The sequence below is a fragment of the Myotis lucifugus genome, unplaced genomic scaffold, assembly GCF_000147115.1.
Source record: "Myotis lucifugus unplaced genomic scaffold, Myoluc2.0 scaffold_274, whole genome shotgun sequence".
In the NCBI taxonomy this organism is placed as follows: domain Eukaryota; kingdom Metazoa; phylum Chordata; class Mammalia; order Chiroptera; family Vespertilionidae; genus Myotis; species Myotis lucifugus.
This window is the reverse complement of record NW_005871322.1, coordinates 493,497-510,324: the sequence shown is the minus strand read 5'-3', so window position 1 is coordinate 510,324 and position 16,828 is coordinate 493,497. Positions and strand designations below refer to the sequence as shown.

General features: G+C 58.4%; 2 protein-coding genes across 3 annotated transcripts; both read left to right on the top strand.

Annotated features, from left to right (window-relative positions):
- Positions 1 to 435: 435 nt before the first annotated feature.
- On the top strand, positions 436 to 3,675 carry RRAD (RRAD, Ras related glycolysis inhibitor and calcium channel regulator). Its single transcript, XM_006099382.3, has 5 exons — positions 436 to 566; positions 801 to 1,185; positions 1,833 to 1,906; positions 2,037 to 2,241; positions 3,062 to 3,675. The coding sequence occupies exons 2-5, from the start codon at positions 816 to 818 to the stop codon at positions 3,337 to 3,339; spliced, it is 927 nt and encodes a 308-aa protein (XP_006099444.1). The 5' UTR covers positions 436 to 566; positions 801 to 815; the 3' UTR covers positions 3,340 to 3,675.
- A 3,065-nt stretch (positions 3,676 to 6,740) lies between these two features.
- On the top strand, positions 6,741 to 16,572 carry CDH16 (cadherin 16). Of its 2 annotated transcripts, XM_006099380.3 has the most exons (18): positions 6,741 to 6,798; positions 7,732 to 7,789; positions 8,052 to 8,135; positions 8,525 to 8,680; positions 8,750 to 8,888; positions 9,241 to 9,399; positions 10,221 to 10,417; positions 11,014 to 11,136; positions 11,352 to 11,502; positions 11,744 to 11,971; positions 12,065 to 12,141; positions 12,215 to 12,403; positions 12,506 to 12,747; positions 13,287 to 13,420; positions 14,237 to 14,479; positions 14,645 to 14,752; positions 15,037 to 15,153; positions 16,215 to 16,572. In XM_006099380.3, the coding sequence occupies exons 2-18, from the start codon at positions 7,745 to 7,747 to the stop codon at positions 16,310 to 16,312; spliced, it is 2,490 nt and encodes an 829-aa protein (XP_006099442.2). In that variant the 5' UTR covers positions 6,741 to 6,798; positions 7,732 to 7,744; the 3' UTR covers positions 16,313 to 16,572. The 2 variants fall into 2 exon arrangements, with proteins under 2 accessions (XP_006099442.2, XP_023618914.1); XM_023763146.1 differs by lacking the exon at positions 11,744 to 11,971.
- Positions 16,573 to 16,828: the final 256 nt, after the last annotated feature.

Genomic DNA, 16,828 nt, shown 5'->3' with positions numbered 1-16,828 from the left:
GGCGACAGGCCAGGGCAGGGCAAGAGGGGGGTGGAGGGGGGTGGTGGTGGTGGTGAATTTACTTTTAAAGGGCCAGACCTAATTCTTCCCCAGAGAGGGGTTGGCACACTTGGGTTGGTCCTTGCCCCCACCCATCACGGCACCCTCCCCGCTACACCTCCTCAGCACCATTCACATCCCCTCCCTACTTCTTCCCCCTTCCTTGCCTCCCCCATCACTCTCTCACACACGCACACACCACGCACCACACACACTCAGACCCGGGCTTTGTCTGCCAGTCTGCCCTGCTCCGCCCTGCCGGGTGGGGCGGGGTCTCGGTGGGTGTGAGGTCCTAGGAGGAGGGTGTGGGATCCCTCCTGGGGAGAGGGGGACAGACACGTCAGCCCCGGCCTCAGCGTGGACGGGGGCGAGCGCGGGGGCGGGCAGAGGCTTAAATAGGCTGCTCCCGAGCCCGGACCCAGTGCGGACCGAGAAGCACCGGCTGTGACAACATTGAGTGCGCGAGCCGGGGTCTGCGATCCGAGCGCGGGACCTTGTCCTGACCGTGTCTGTGCGCGAGCGAGGGGGTGAGTGTCCTGGCGGAACGCGGTGGGGGTGGTCGCAGCGTCAGGGCTGCTGATGGACAAGTCAGGAGGATGGGTCACCAGTCAGGGCGCAGGGACCTCCGCGCCCGGGATGGGACTCGGCGGGACGTCTGTTGCGAGCATCTGGCCGGACTCCGGGTCGGGCAGGCGCGCCGGGGTCCAGCCTCCCTCTCCATCGCCACCGTGGCTGACGAGGCCGTCCCGATTCTTCCCCAGACGGCGTCCGACGTGATGACCCTGAATGGCGGCGGCAGCGCAGCGGGTGGGAGCCGCGGCGGGTGCCGGGAGCGCGAGCGCCGTCGGGGCAGCACGCCCTGGGGCCCCGCGCCGCCGCTGCACCGCCGAAGCATGCCGGTGGACGAGCGCGACCTGCAGGCGGCGCTGGCTCCCAGTGCGCTGGCCACGGCCGGGGCGGGCACCCGGACCCAGGGCCGGAGGCTGGACTGGCCTGAGAGCTCCTCGGACTCGCTCAGCTCAGGGGGCAGTGACTCGGATGAGAGTGTTTACAAGGTGCTGCTGCTGGGGGCGCCCGGCGTGGGCAAGAGCGCTCTGGCGCGCATCTTCGGTGGTTTAGAGGACGGGCCTGAAGCAGAGGCCGCAGGTGAGGGGCTGGGGCTGTTCAAAGGAGGGGAGATCCCAGGGTTAGGACTCGGGGCTACAGGGCTGGGGACCTAGAATAAAATGGTAAATACCAAGGGATTTGAAGGTACTTTCAGAATCATGCCTCTACCTACCCATTTCACAGTTGGGGAAATTAAGGGAGAAGGGACCCTTGGTAGAAGAAGAAATGCTGAGTGGAAGGCCCGGGGCACACATATGTCTACTCTAGGATGGGGCAGGACAGCCCTTCCTGCCAGATGGACAGGAACACAGCCAGAGGGAGTTTCTAGGAGAGGCGCCTTAGGTGACCGAGGCCCCCAGAGGATGTGACTAGCATTATTCTAACTCAGGCCACTGTGGTCAGAACCACCCAGGCAATGGGTGGGCAGGGAGCAGAGGAATTGCTAGCTTGGGAAAGGGGTGTCTAGGTGGGGGTCAGGCACAGCAGGCCTTCCCTCTCCACCCCCCCCCACTTGTCCCCCCCACTTCTGTTGCCACATAACAGCCATCAGTGGACAGGAAGGTTGGGAGGGGGGCTCTGGGGAGAGTTGGGGTGTGTGGCCGGAATAGGAAACCTGGTGCCTGGGGGTTGGGGGAGGCTTTTGGCAGCCAGCAAATAACCTGACTACTTACTGGTTTCCTGTCTAGGGCACACGTATGATCGCTCCATCATGGTGGATGGAGAAGAGGCATCGCTCATGGTCTATGACATTTGGGAGCAGGTAGGATGCAGGCTGAGACCCAGGGCGGGGTGGGAGGGGTGAGCTGGGGGTAGGGGTCTGCTGGGAGCAACAGTTTGTAGCTGGGGCACGGGGACTGTTGGGTAGATGTGTGTGTGTATATCTTCTTCAGGATGGGGGCCACTGGCTACCTGGCCACTGCATGGCCATGGGGGATGCATACGTCATCGTCTATTCAGTGACGGACAAGGGCAGCTTCGAGAAGGCCTCAGAGCTGCGGGTCCAGTTGCGGCGGGCGCGGCAGACAGACGACGTGCCCATCATCCTCGTGGGCAACAAGAGCGACCTGGTGCGCTCCCGTGAGGTCTCCTTGGATGGTGAGCAGGGTGGGGGTCAGAAAGGGAGGGAGATCCTGGCTGGGCTGCGGTCCACTCAGGCTTGACTCAGCTTGAGTCCCCGGGGGAGCGTCAGTGGCTAAATATGATCAGGAAGAAAACTTGTGGGGGGAGAAGGAGAGAGCTGCTGTCCTCCCACAGGACTCCCCCAAACCTGAGAGTGCCGGGGACAGGACCAAATGCACTAGGAGAGGTGGCGGCGGCAGGGTCACCTCAGGGCCCTCCTCTCCTGTCCTCTGTGGCCCTGGCCTGACAGACGAGGAGTGAGGAGAGTGCCTGGAAACAGGCCAGGAGGTCAGAGCCTGGACCCAGGCCTGGGCCAGTCTTGAAGTAGGCTTGCCCCTGGGGAGGACTCTGCCCTCTTGGGCTGAGTATCCTCCTGTGCGGCCCCCAGAACTGAGCCCCTTAGAGGAACCTCGCAGTGACTTGGTTACATACCCACCATTCCACTGGTCATTCATCACGATATAAAACACTAAGCCATCCAACAAAGTTCTCATTCTCCTGTGTTGACGACTGCAGCACTTCCATTTACGTATCAGACTTCAAATTATTTCAATAGATGAGTCTCCTTTTGTGGGCCTTTCTGAGCTCCTTAAACTCATGCACCCAGTTGGGTGACCAGCAATACCTGAGACACTCCATACAGGGTTGGGGTCTCGGTTTCTGAGGACCCAGGGCTCCACTGTCGCTTACCCATAGGTTCCGAGTGGTAGCTGCCATGGGGTAGCCAGGGTTCGAGGGGGCTCCTCACGCACCCACCCTTTGTTGACTGGTTTGTGCCTGTCCCCACCTACACCAGAGGGCCGGGCCTGTGCGGTGGTCTTTGACTGCAAGTTTATTGAGACCTCAGCTGCGCTGCACCACAACGTCCAGGCGCTGTTCGAGGGCGTCGTGCGCCAGATACGCCTGCGCAGGGACAGCAAAGAGGCCAATGCACGTCGGCAAGCGGGTACCAGGCGGCGAGAGAGCCTTGGCAAGAAGGCGAAGCGCTTCCTGGGCCGCATCGTAGCACGCAACAGCCGCAAGATGGCCTTCCGTGCCAAGTCCAAGTCTTGCCACGACCTCTCGGTGCTCTAGGCCTCAAGGGCACTCCCTGTGTTGTGCAGATCATTGGACAGATTGGTGGGCTGGCCCAGACTCCGGTATCCCCCACCTCATGGTCATGGACAGACAGTGCTGCCCAGGGAGGTGGCTTCCACTGGCCGTCGAGGGCTGGGCCCAAAGAGGCGCTTGGGCAGGCCCATGTGTGTCCCAAGCAGCAGCCCGAGCCCAGCTCCTGGGACAGCTCTGTGTGTGGGGAGAGGACGCTGCCTCTCTCTCTCCACCTGGTGTGCATGCCCTGGAGGGTGGCTGTTCAGTGCGGTGGCTATTTGTTTACAGGCAGATTTTTGTAATAAAGATTATTTCCTGATAGTTGGAGGCTGTGGACTCTGTGTTTCCTCCTGGGAGGGGAGGGGCTGCAGGAACAGGCAGGCTTCCCGAAGTGTGTGGCCTTGACTATCCTAATGTTTGGGCCCAGATGTAGCCAGCTGCGTCAGAGGGGGCAGGTGTGATTGGGGCCTGCTTTGGGGTCCCAGCAGCAGGAGGAGACATGAATCCCTCCCGGGTGTTATCCAGATTCTTCACTAACCGCTGGGGCCTGGCATTGCCCAGTTGGTTGAGGGTTCAATCACTCCACTGTGTGTAAGGGAAACCGAGGCTGCCCGAGGGACCTCACCCTGCCCCAAGTCTCATGGCCGAATAAGAACCCTGGGTTTGGCCCTCCAGCTGGTGTCTCTACTCTGCTCCCTCCACAGAAGCTGGAAATGCACCGGGAGTGGGGGCGGGGGGCGGGGGAGAGGGGGGATGTGTGGCTGTGGGAGACTTCAAGACTCCCTGGCTTGTTAAAGGTGAGGTGAGGAAGGCACATCCTATGGGCTTGACTCTGAGTAGCTCCCCACCTCCTTGCTGAGGCTGGGCGACTGAGGGCCCTCACTGTTCCCTCCACTGTGAGTGGCCTGGCCAGAACGTCCCATGCTTATGGTATTGGCAGGAACAGGTCCCTGGAGCCCTCCCAGCCTGGAATGAGAGGCCTTGCATCTGTGTGGGAATGTGTGCATGATCACCGAGAGAAGCGTGCCTGTCCCCGCTCCCCCACCCCCCTCACACCCGGAAAGGAGAGCCCCTATGGGCACAGGTGCCTGCAGTTATGTAGGTCTTTTCAGGAACAAGCGTCCCCATTCAGCAATGGCAGGTTGGGCACTGAAGTGCTTGCCCGAGGTCACACAGGTAGACGTGGCTGAATGGGGACTGGCATATGGAATGGGGGGCGCTGGTTTCCAGAGCTTGGAGGCAGCCTGGGGCAAGGCTGGGAGTTTCTGAGCAGGTTCCAGGCCAGAGTCCGTACATTCCTTCATTAGTTCAGGTTGTTCATTCCACTGGGAGCCCTCGCAGCCTGGTTAGAGCCCTGATCGCAGTTGTTCAACAGCAGGAGGAAGTCTGAAGGCTGCTCCTCCGTGTATGGGACCTCTGTGACTAACCCACATGCCCCCCCAGGGCCACGTTAACCAGTTCAAAGTTTCTGCTGCTCTCCCCTCCCCCAACATACTTCGAGGCATGCGGAAGGTATGGGTTTCTCAGGCAGGTAAAGGTCTCGAAGCCTGAAGAAGAATCCAGACCTTCCTGCTTCTGCCACTTATTGGCTGTGTGACCCTCGGCAAGCCGCTCAACCCCTCTGTGCCCCAGTGTGTGACATGGGGGTGGTGTCCTCTTCAGAATACAGAGAGTGGAATAATGAAGTCATGTGCTTAGAGCAGGCACATTGTAGGAGCTTAACACACGCAAGACCCCTCCACATCCCCACACTGCACTGCTCCAGGCTGGGGTGCCCCTGAGGCAGGCACACAGCTTATGACAGGCAAGACTGGGTGCAGTTGAGGGCCCAGCCCCCAGCCTGAGAGAAATTAACCAGATATACAGTGGGAAGGACTCGGGGGAGACCATGGGAAGCTCTGAGGACAAGGAGAGATTAGAGACCTTATGACCTTTCCCACCCTCCCCGCCTTGTTCTGGACTCCCAGGCCGCAGAAGCTTCTCTTGGCTCTGCTTGGCTGCCTCCCTGGGGGAAGGGCCCCTGGACAGCCCTGCAATTCTTTCAAGGTCACCTGAGCTGGCTCGATCTTCTCTTTCCGCCTCAGAGGCACGCGACTGTCTGTTGTCTCAGCCCTTTCAGTGTCCAGGGACTATTGTGAGCACTTAGGGAGCTTCAGGGGATCTCACAGGCCATTGTCCCCTCACCTATTGCCCCACTGGTGGGTGGTCTGGAGCCCTGAATGCCCAGTTCAGGTGGTGTCCTGCTCATCTCTCCTTCGCGTGCCACCTCAGCTCCTGGTCTTAGTTCCACAAGACAGCGGGGAGCTGCTGAGGCTGGGCAAGGACCGTCACTGCTGGGTCCCTGCATGCTGCCCTGGAGGGGCGCTCAGTCTGATGGGAGAGACAGACAGTGCAAATCTGGTGTCCTCTCTGCGTTGATAGAGATAGCACACGGCAGGGGGTGGGGGTATTCTCAGAGGAGGAGCCTGAACAAACCTGGGAGCGCGGGGAAGGTTTCCCGGAGAAGGGAATATGAACTGAGTACCGAGGCCTGAGCAGGTGCTCGCCAGACAAATGAAGTGGTGGGAAGGGCATCCAAACAAAAGGAACAGAGTGGGCCAAGGTGGGGCTGCGGGAGGTGCAAGAGGGAGAGGTGGGATCGAATCTGAAGCCCTAGAAAAAGTAGTCGTCTCTCTGTTTCCGTGGGAGATTGGTTCCAGGACGCCCCAGGATACCCAAACCCAGGGATGCTCAAGTCCTTCATATAAATGCTGCAGTATTCGCATATAACCTATGCACATCCTCCCGTATACTTTAAATCATCTCTATCATCTCTAATATATTTTATAATCGTCTGGTAATACCTACTCTTATAATACCTAGTACTTAAATCATCTTACAAAACCTAACACAATCTAAGTGCTATGTAAATAGTTGTTATGCTGTATTGTTTAGGGAATAATGAGAAGAAAGAAAGTCTGTACTTGTTTAGTAAGATGTAACCATCGTAGGCCTAACTACACATCAACAACATAATTTCTTTTTTGAATATGTTTGACCTATGGTTTGTGGAATCTGCGGATGGGAAACCCACAGACGGTACTGTCCAGGTCCAGAGGGCTAAGAAGTGTCCACTGGGCTGTGTAGGGGTGGGAGGAGTGCCAGGCCGAAGAGCTCCCCACCTCCTGGGGCTGGCAGTGGCGGATGCTGAGCAGCCCCCAGCTTTCCAAAGTCAATGAATAACCTGGGGGGCTGGGCAAGGCCAGGCCTGCTGCTGTGGGCCCAGTGGTGTTTTCCATTCCCGAGCGAGCGTGGCGGGACCGCCTACCTGCTCAAGTGTACGCCCTGCCTGCTCAAGTGTCTGCCCTGCCCTACTCCACCCAGCCAGGTCCAGCCTGCACTCCTTGGAGAAAAACCTGCTCACCTGGCAGCTGGACCAAGGGAGCCAGCTTTAGGCACCAGCAGGTGAAGGCCTGGGCGTTGGGGGTGGAGGGCGGGCAGGGCTGAGGTGGGGTTGGTGGTGGGGGAAGGAGAAACACTGCCTTGTCCCTCCGCCATCTGGGGAAGACCGGAGTGGTTGTCCATGCTCCGTGTGCCCAGCTCCGTGCTGAGTGCTGGAATATGCCAAGATGAGGGCAGGGTTCCTCCCCTGAGGGGGCTCCGAGTGAGAAGGATGGCAGTGGAAAGAAGAGCAGTCCTGGAGACCCTGAACCAAGAGTCCTCTGTTCCAGGAGGAATTCTCCTTGTGGTTCATTAATCCTCTGTGACCTTGGTCAGGCCCTGTCCTTCAGGCCTTGCCTGCAACATGAGGCAACTGCTGTCATCAGGGTCTTTCCAAACTTGTGTGACTTTTCAGGGCTGCTCTGGGGGGGCTAAGGTGGGAAGGAGACAGAGGTCTGGAGATGGAAGTCCCATGGAGATCCTTGTGGGGCAAGAGCCAACAAGCAGCAGGGTGGCTGGGCCTGGGGGCCTTGGTGTGCCTGACTGAGCGGCTGGACACTACCCTGCCAGCAATGGGGAGCCACCGGCCCTTCTAAGGGGAGGAAGAGGAGGCCAGTCTGTTGCGAGGTCCCTCTGTCTGTGTATTTGGAATAAGCTGAGGCAGGGGACAAGGGTGGTGGCAGTGTCCACGTGGGTGGGCTGGGGAGGGCAGCTTTGAGAGTTGCTGGTACAGCATTGAAAGACAGGGGACAGGAGGAGGCCTGGCTGCCTGCCCCATAGTGATCCGGTAGGAGGAGGTTCATCTGAAGGAGGGACAGTTACAACCCATGGCGCTTGGAGAAGCCAAGGCCTGGAGCTGAGTGGGGATGAGGAGAGGAATACTTACTAGGGGGAAAGGGGTGGGAGGAGCCTCCGGCCCACCAATCTGGGCTGGATCCTCACTGCCATGTCCCTCAGGCCCGTCCTGACCATGGTCCCTGCCTGGCTGTGGCTGCTTTGCCTGTCCATCCCCCAGGTGAGCTGAGCCCTGCTCCCCTCCTTCAGATCCTGGCCTTGGGATAGGCACCCTTGCTCCCCACCCCACCTGGACCCGTTACACCTCCACAGATGGTAGTAGTTGGGGGCAGGGGATCAGAGCTGGCTATCGGGATCATGAGGGTGGATGCGCTCAGGTATGGCCAGGTCCAGGGAAGAGGCAGAAATTCCCCTCCCTGTTAGGTCCCCAGTGCCAGGGCAGGAAGATAGAGCCTGGTGACAAGGTGAGAATCCTCCCACAGGCTCTCTCCGAGGCCCAGCTTGCAGAGCTGCATGTGGAAGTCCCAGAAAACTATGGTGGAAAGTTCCCTTTGTACCTGACCAAGGTGAGCTTGACCAAGGTGTACCTGACCAAGGTGGGCTGCCCTCCCCAAATCCTGCTTGCTTCCCTGACCTCCAGCACTCCTTTCCCTTCTTGCTCCGGCTTACTTTTAAACCCTGCTCTCTCGAGAATATGCAATAGAGCGTGTATGACTAGCAAGATTTTAATTCCAGAAGAAAGTAGATCTTTAAGTTAAAGAATGAAGTATTGGAAGAAGAGTTTCAGGCTTTAGAAAGAAGGGCAGGGAGTATTAGGGAGCATCAGGTACAGGACTGAATCTCAGTCCTGTTACTGGCTGTGTGACCTCTCCAAGCCTCAGTTTCCCCACCTATAAAATGGGGCCATCCCCCAGGCCTGGCCTCCACCCCTTTCACCTCTGTTCTCCCCCACCAGCTGCCACTACCCCGTGGGGAGGCTGAGGGCAAGATTGTGCTGTCAGGAAACTCAGGCATGGCATCTGAGAGCCCCTTTGCTGTGGATCGCGAGTCCGGCTTCCTGATGGTGACCAGAGCCCTGGACCGAGAGGAACAGCCAGAGTACCAGCTACAGGTAGGGCTGGGTCAGGTGTAGGGGGGAGCAGCGAAAGCAGGGCGGGGCACTAACTACCCTCCCCTGCAGGTCGCCCTGGAGACTGACGATGGACGTGTCTTGTGGGGCCCACAGCCTGTGCTTGTGCATGTGAAGGATGAAAACGATCAGGTGCCCCATTTCTCCCAGGCCATCTACAGCGTTCGGCTGAGCCAGGGCACCAGGCCTGGTGAGTAGTCAGGGAAGCCAACTCACAGCAAGGTCAGGTGAGCATTGATGGGAGAGCAGAGAGTAAAGAGATGGCCAGAGGCAGCATACGAACAGGGTAGCCATGGTCTAAGCAGACTTCTCCCATTTCTGTCCCATCCTGCACTCCTCTATCCCACTGAGGGTCCTCAGGTGAGTCCCATCCACATTGGCCTCGGTTTGCTCATCTGTGAAGTGGGGTAAAAAGCTGTGGCTTACCTTGAGTCCTGATGTGATTATGGATAGAGAAGGAAGAACCAGGAAGAGATAGGGAGGCATGGGAGACTCTCCCATCCTCCATATCCCTTATGGTTTGCCCTCTCCGTACATACCAGGCATTCCCTTCCTCTTCCTTGAGGCTTCGGATGAGGATGAGCCAGGAACAGCCAACTCAGATCTCCGATTCCATATCCTGAACCAGGCCCCAGCTCAGCCTTTCCCAGACATGTTCCAGCTGGAGCCTCAGCTGGGGGCTCTGGCCCTCAGCCCTAAGGGTGAGCCTCAGCTGGGTGTGATGGGGAGGGAGATTTGGGGACAGCTGGGGAAGGACGGGTTGGAGCTTGAGATATAAAGGAGGAGGAAAGAACATTCTAGATAGAGAGTTTCAAGGCAAAAGGCCATGCTTGAACCATGTATGGGGGCAGGATCAGGCATGGAGAGATAAGAAATGGTATGGAAGGAGTGCCTCAGCCTTACGCTCTGGAGACCTGGGCCTGAGGGACAAAGATAAGAGAGACCTGAGGGGTTGTAGCCTAGGACATTGCTCGGAATGACAGCAAGAGAGACCTAGACCTTGGAGTTCAGAGCAAAGGCATGGTTGGGGGATAGGAAGAAAAGCCAGTCATATGCCCACCCACCCGGCCACCCATTCACTCATCTACCACTCAACCACAGATGCAGTCCATTTATCCAAACATCCATCCAAACGAACTCATCCACACACCCAAATCCCCACCCATCTTACTGCTCCCCAAACTCCAATCCATTCACCCACCTACTCAACCATCCATTCATCCAACTGGTCATCTACTCATCTACTCATTCACCCGTGTACTCTTCCCACCCCTGTCCTGGTGATCCACCCATCCAGGCCATCAATCTTTCATTGTGTGGATAGATATGGAAGTGACCTTGCAAACTTCAGGTCCTGGTTGGATGCTCACAATAGTGTTAAAAGTCCTTCTCATCCCTTCGCCAAGAGAGTATCCTGAACATGTGCCATATGTTTGGCTTTGTGTTTGGTACCTTGCTGAGAAGGTGCCCTGAAGCCCTGCTCCCTAGCCCCCTGCTCAGCTGACCACCCTTTCTCTTCTAGGGAGCACCAGTCTAGACCAGGCTCTAGAGGGACCCTACCAGCTGTTGGTACAGGTGAAGGATATGGGTGACCAGGCCTCGGGTCACCAGGCCACAGCTACTGTAAATATCTCCATAGTAGAGAGCACCTGGATGCCCCTAGAGCCTATCCACCTGGCAGAAAATCTCAAAGTTCCATACCCACATCATATTTCCCAGGTGAGTAAATGGTCATCAGTGGCTGAAGTAGCCCCATGGATGGTGCAGCTGGACCCGAGTCTCATGGAGGTTTTGGGGGTGGGCCGGGGGCCCAGCTTGACCCCACATCCCCTCCTACCTGTGCTCTTCCCTCCACTATCCCCATCAGTTCTCATTCGAGGCCCATTCGAGGCCCTGGGGACCAGACCCACAGCCCTTCAACTGCTATCCTCTGTGCTGTGATGTCCTGAGCTTGCCTCAGGCTTCCTCAGGGAGAACAGCTGCCACCCCCCTGCTGTGCCCTACTGCCCTGGGGATTGTCACTCAGGCCAGGAATGTCTCAGGCCTCCTCGAGGAATGCCCTTGGGTCAGGCACAGCCTGAGGGAAGAGAATCAAACAACCTGGTCATTCAGGCCCTTTGGGCAGGGTCCAGGCTTGGACCAGTGCAAAGCCACCATGGGACTGCCACAACCACAAGTGAGTGCCCCAAGCAGAAGTGCCCTACCTGGGATCACACAGAAATTGGGTCACACAGGAATAGTTGAAAAGTAAGGGCTGACCCAGGCTGCTCCTGCCTCTCATCCTGGGGAGTCCTCATTCTGTGTCCCCCTCCCAGGTACGCTGGAGTGGTGAGGATGTGCATTATCACCTGGAGAGCCAGCCCCCTGGACCCTTTGATGTGGATACAAAAGGGAAACTCTACGTGACCATGGAGCTGGACCGAGAATCCCAGGCTGAGGTGAGGTGAGGTGAGGGGGGAAGCCAGGAGGGCAGGCTAAGGGGTGCTTGGTCATGGTCTGGTTGGCTTCTGGGGGTGTCACATCCCCCACAGGCACTGAGGCAGCGACAGAGCACCCCAGAGAGCCGGAGCTGGCCATCAGAAGGGAACCCAGACCCAGGCCAGGCTGGAGCCGCCCTTGGCTTTCCACTGAAGCCCCCCACTGCCCACTGCAGTACCTGCTCCAGGTGCGGGCTCAGAACACCCATGGAGAGGACTACACAGAACCTCTGAAGCTGCTGGTGGTGGTGATGGATGAGAATGACAACGCGCCTGCTTGCCCCCCACGTGGCCCCCCAATCCGCATCCCTGAGCTCAGTCCCGCAGGTGGGATATAGGCCTTGTCAGGGGCTGGAGGAGGGGTGAAGTCTCTATGAACCATCCCATCATGCTCTTCTTTGGGATGAGGACAGCCTCAATGACCTCCACAACACACACACACACACACACACACACACACACACACACACACACGAGCTCAGGTTCGGTCCAGCACAAAAGAGGAATGGATGAAGGAAGGCCTCCAGGCTGGGCCCTGGTCCCACCCATGTGGGTGCTGTCTTTGCAGGCACAGAGGTGACTAGGCTGCTGGCAGAGGACATGGATGCCCCCGGTTCCCCCAATTCCCATGTTGTGTATCGGCTGCTGAGCCCTGAGCCTGAGGAGGGAACAGAGGGGAGAGCCTTCGAGCTAGACTCTGCCTCAGGCAGTGTGACACTGGGGGCCCTCCCCCTCCATGCCAGCCAGGACATCCCTCTTCAGGTACTAGCGGTTGACCTAGGAGGAGCAGAGGGAGGTAAGTGCTCAGGTAGTGACCCTGATGATGACCCAGGCTCCTGCCCCCTTTGTTCCTATCCCGGCCTCCCCAACATGCCCTCCCCTGCCTCAGGTCTCAGCAGCACGTGTGAGGTCACCGTCACCATCACGGACATCAATGACCATGCTCCAGAGTTCACCACTTCCCAGGTAAGCAGGAGCAGGGGAGGGGACCTCGGGGAGGCGCTGATGGGAGACTCACGGCCCATCCAAATGTCTCCAGATTGAGCCCATCAGCCTCCCTGAGGACACAGAGCCTGGGACTCTGGTGGCCACACTCCTGGCGACTGATGGCGACCTTGAGCCCGCCTTCCGCCGCATGGACTTTGCCATTGAGGCAGGGGATGTGGACGGGGCCTTTGGCCTGAAATGGGAGCCCGATTCTGGTCATGTCCAGCTACTCCTTCTCAAGGTAAAGGACTTGGGGTCGGGAAAGGGCACACACATACACAAATGCATGCATAAGTGAGCCACACCCCAGCCCACACAGTGACCCAGGCCCCACTGGTTCCAGAACCTCAGCTATGAGACAGCTCCAAGTTACCAGCTGGTGGTGGTGGTGCGGAGCGAGGCAGAGCTGGTGGGGCCAGGCCCAGGCCCTGGAGCCACAGCCACAGTGACAGTGCTGGTGGAGAAGGTGGTGCCACCCCCCAAGTTGAACCAGGAGAGCTATGAGGCCAGCGTCCCAGTCAGCACTCCGGCCGGCTCCCTCCTGCTGACCATCCAGCCCTCAGACCCCATGAGCAGTCCCCTCAGGTGAGTCAGAAGCGCAGCCCCTTCCCTGGGCTGGACCCTCCCTGCTCCCCAGGGCCTCAGAGGCAACTCACATTACCTATGCAAAATTCCTCAGACCTGGCTAATGCCAAGGTTGTGACTCCTTGGGGAGGATCAGGGCTGCATGAGCTGGACAGGACACAAAGAGGGGTATTTGGAGCCCATGAGAGCTCAGACGGTGCCTCCTCATGCTGTTGGACTGGGCCTCCTCCATCAACCTCGTCCAGTCTGCTGCCCAATCCTGGTCCCTTCATGGGGTAACCTGGGACTAGTGGGGTTGAGTTAAGCACCCCCAGGCTCTGAGAGTCCCTCTCCTACCAACAATATCTGTGGTTCAAGCCCTGCCCCCCAATAAGTCCCTGAAGCTGGAGAGAGAGACTAGGTACCCCAGGGAACTGCTGCCACCCCCAAGTCACAGAGAGGGTATGGAACTTGAACAGGTCACACGGCCCTGGAGGTCTCTAAGCAAGACCCCATATATGATCCCAGTGCCTCCCACCCCCATCTTCTCTGGGCCTCAGGTTCTCCCTGGTCAATGACTCAGAGGGCTGGCTCTGCATCAAGGAGGTCTCCGGGGAGGTGCACACGGCCCGGCCCTTGCAGGGTGCCCGGCCCGGGGACATGTACACAGTGCTCGTGGAGGCCCAGGATGCAGGTATGGACAGGCAGTGGTGGGGCCTCTGGGAGGGATACAAGCCTCAGACAGACAGACAGACGGATAGGCAGGACAGAACTGCCTCCCTGGGGCCCTTGCTGGCATATACTCTGCCCCACGCAGGAGGGAGGGGGGAGGGGCTGGGTCCAGTGTCCCTCTCTGAGAACACTTGGCCTCCGCCTCCCTCTTATACCACCCTTTTGCTACCCCCCCAACCCTGTCCCTTATCCCCTGAGGGCTTCTCAGGCATATTGGCTTCAGACGCAGGCTGGGAGCAGAGGGTGAGGGGCTGGGCAGATGGAAGGTGGACGGGGGCTCTCCTGGGGCAGGCGTGCCAAGAGATAAGTCTGAATGGGACGCTGAGGCCAGGTGAGGAGGACTCTGAGGGACGCTGTGGCAGGATGAAGAGCTGGTCCAGGGGCAGGTAAGTCAGGGAGGCCGGCGTTAGCTCTGTGCTGGGCTGCCCTGTGGTGCAGCACAGACCCAGCAGGAGTGGCTCCTCTCCAGCCAGGGCATCTCCACGTCGCTGGGCCCTGGCACCAGCAGTGGGACTGGCGGTTAGTGGGGCAGTGAGGACAAGCTTGGCTTCCAGCAAAGCACAAAAAGAAAGGCGTGGCTGCTGTTGGGATAGTGACTCAAGTGCAGTACATTGTGAGGAAGAGACCGGTGTGGGATGATGATGGGGATGGAGAGGAGGGGTTGGGATGGAGGGAGGGACTGTGGCAGGGGAATCAGCAGGGTGAGTCTGATGGGGACTCCGGACTCAACCCCACCGCCACAAGGCCCCGGGCCAGCTCAGCACTGCCTCCTCTGCAGGTGAGCCCACACTGAGGACCGCCGTGACCCTCGTGATCCACTTCCTGAAGGCCGGTTCTGCCTCGGCCCCAGCTCTGCCCCTGGTGCCCACCCGACACCTCTGCACACCCCGCAAGAACCATGGTGTGGTTGTCAGCGGAGCCAGCGAGGACACTGACCTGGCTGATGGGCACGGTCCCTACCATTTTGCCCTTGGTCCCAACCCCACGGTGCAGCGGGACTGGCGCATCCAGGCTCTCAATGGTGTGTGGTGGGGAAGGGGGGGGACGCTGTGGCCCAGGCAGGGAGGGGGTGGCACTTGAAGTGAGATGCCCTTCCACTGTGGGGCTGGGGCGGGGCTTAGGGGGAGCAGCCCCCAGAGGGCCTGGGCAGGCTCGTGATTCTGATCACTGTTTATGGTTCCAACAGGTTCCCATGCCTACCTCACCTTGGCCCTGCACTGGGTGGAGCCACGTGAATACTCTGTCCCTGTAGTTGTCAGCCACAATAACCGGATGTGGCAGCTCCTGGTCCGAGGTGAGGCCAGGGCTCTGGTGAAGCCTGCAATTCCGGAGGGAACTACTGGATGCACGTGTTTGCTGGGCAGCATATGCCTGGGCACACCTGCACATCTGTGGCTGGGCATACAGACTCCTGCATGCAGGCACACGCACAGAGGAGCATGCATGCTCCCCACACACGAATACATACATGTCCACAAAAACACACATACCAGCCAGCTGGGCCAGGTTGGGAGCTCCAAACAGCTGGGGAGACCCTACTACCACCACTTTTAACTCTCCTCCCTTGCCTCCCCGCAGTGATCGTGTGCCGATGCAATGCGGAGGGGCAGTGCATGCGCAAGGTGGGCCGCATGAAGGGCATGCCCACGAAGCTGTCGGCAGTGGGCATCCTCGGGGGCACCCTGTTAGCAATAGGTAATGGGGGGGGGGGCTGGGCTCCTGCAGGGAGGAGGGTGATGGATGGTCAGAGCCACTGTCTCCAGATAAACGGTGTCTGTGTCCCCCTGGTGCTCTGCGTGCTGGAGAAATCCCCCCAACTCTCCTAGTCATTAGGCTTTTGCCTCCTGTTATCACCTCACCACTGTCATCATGGATAATAGCATTTACTGCTACACTATTACACAGTGACTGTGTGTCAGGCCCTTTGCCAAGCATAGCATTGTCACATTGAATCATTCCCACGACCCTGTGAGCAGATCCTGGCATCTCCCCATTTTCCAGATAAAGTCCCTGATGCTCAGAGAGGTTAAGTAGCTTGTCCAAGGTTACACAGCCAGGGTGTGGCAGAGCCCTGGTCTTTCTAGCTTAATTCCTTCAGTTCAAGCCTCTCTCTCCATCCTCTTTTTTTTCTTTAGCCCCCCTAAATTTTTTCCTGGCTGGTTTTCTTGGCTGGTAGCACAATGCTACACTACAATGTGTCTTTATTTAAAAAAAAATTTTTTTTTTATTGATTTCAGAGAGGAAGGGAGAGGGAGAGAGAGATAATAACATAAATGATGAAAGAGAATCATTGATCGGCTGCCTCCTGCACGCCCCCTACTGGGGATCCAGCACCCAACCCGGGCATGTGCCCTTGACCAGAATCGAACCTGGGACCCTTCAGTCCGCAGGCTGACGCTCTATCCACTGAGCCAAACCAGCCAGGGCTACAATGTGCTTTTCTCTCAGAGGTCCATGGGAACAACTCATTGGCCTTCAGATGACTCCCACCCAAACTGTTCCGAAGAGAAAGGGACCTTGGAGGTGGGGAGTTCTGGGTGGCCTCTGGGGGCATGGCCTGGTGAGAGCCGAGCAGGCCGAGCAAGTCAGGCTTTCTCAGGCACCAGGACCACAGAGTCATGCCAGCCCAGCCGCAGGGATGCTGGCTGGGAAATGCTGGTCCTCGTTAAACCAATACTAATAGCAGGGAGTCCCTAGTGATGGACAAGTCCCATGGCCCCTCCTGAAGGCTGATCCATCCCGCTTGGGCCCCTCAGGCATCTTCCTCGTCCTCATCTTCACCCACTTGAGCCTGGCGAGGAAGAAGGACCCGGATCAGCCAGCGGACAGTGTGCCCCTGAAGGCGGCGGTCTGAACGGTCCAGGCAGTCCCAGCTGGGAGGTTGGCCTCTGACTCCATCTGGATCTACTGGGAGAGGGCCCAGCACTGCAGCTCCACGGGGCCAGGTCAGAGCAGGAGCCCTTCACCTGCCCTGGGGTGGAGGCAACATCGCCAGACGTGTCTGTACACTGACTTTGTGGGCTGCCCGTGGGAGCGCTCCGAGTGGCGGTATGTTTGTCCAATAATAAAGCCTCAGAGAACTGGGCATGGGCCCTAGTTCTCTGGACACATGTGTCCAGGTGTCCGTGTGTGTGTGTGTGTTACCTGTGTCCACCTGCCCCATATCCTGCTGTTCAGAAAGGGTCTGGGGGCTCCCTCTTGGCAAAGTCGCAGCAGTGAGATCTTGAAAAGGTGGGTCATTTTCACGGGCATTGGGAGACCACTGGCTGCAGACCCTGGATGGATCAACTCCATCCCGGTGATGGTTGGGAAGGGAGTTCTTGCGAGTATCATTTCTGGGTCTTCCTGGATACCATTTTTGCTACAAGGG

Bases quoted from the DNA above. Each gene is read 5' to 3' on its own strand.
- CDH16 (XM_006099380.3), top strand. From the start codon at position 7,745: ATGGTCCCTGCCTGGCTGTGGCTGCTTTGCCTGTCCATCCCCCAG. The intron at 8,136-8,524 runs GTGAGCTTGACC...CTCCCCCACCAG, and splicing joins TCCCTTTGTACCTGACCAAG to CTGCCACTACCCCGTGGGGA. The intron at 11,503-11,743 runs GTGGGATATAGG...CTGTCTTTGCAG, and splicing joins CCCTGAGCTCAGTCCCGCAG to GCACAGAGGTGACTAGGCTG.
- RRAD (XM_006099382.3), top strand. From the start codon at position 816: ATGACCCTGAATGGCGGCGGCAGCGCAGCGGGTGGGAGCCGCGGCGGG. The intron at 1,186-1,832 runs GTGAGGGGCTGG...TTTCCTGTCTAG, and splicing joins GCCTGAAGCAGAGGCCGCAG to GGCACACGTATGATCGCTCC. The intron at 2,242-3,061 runs GTGAGCAGGGTG...CACCTACACCAG, and splicing joins CCGTGAGGTCTCCTTGGATG to AGGGCCGGGCCTGTGCGGTG.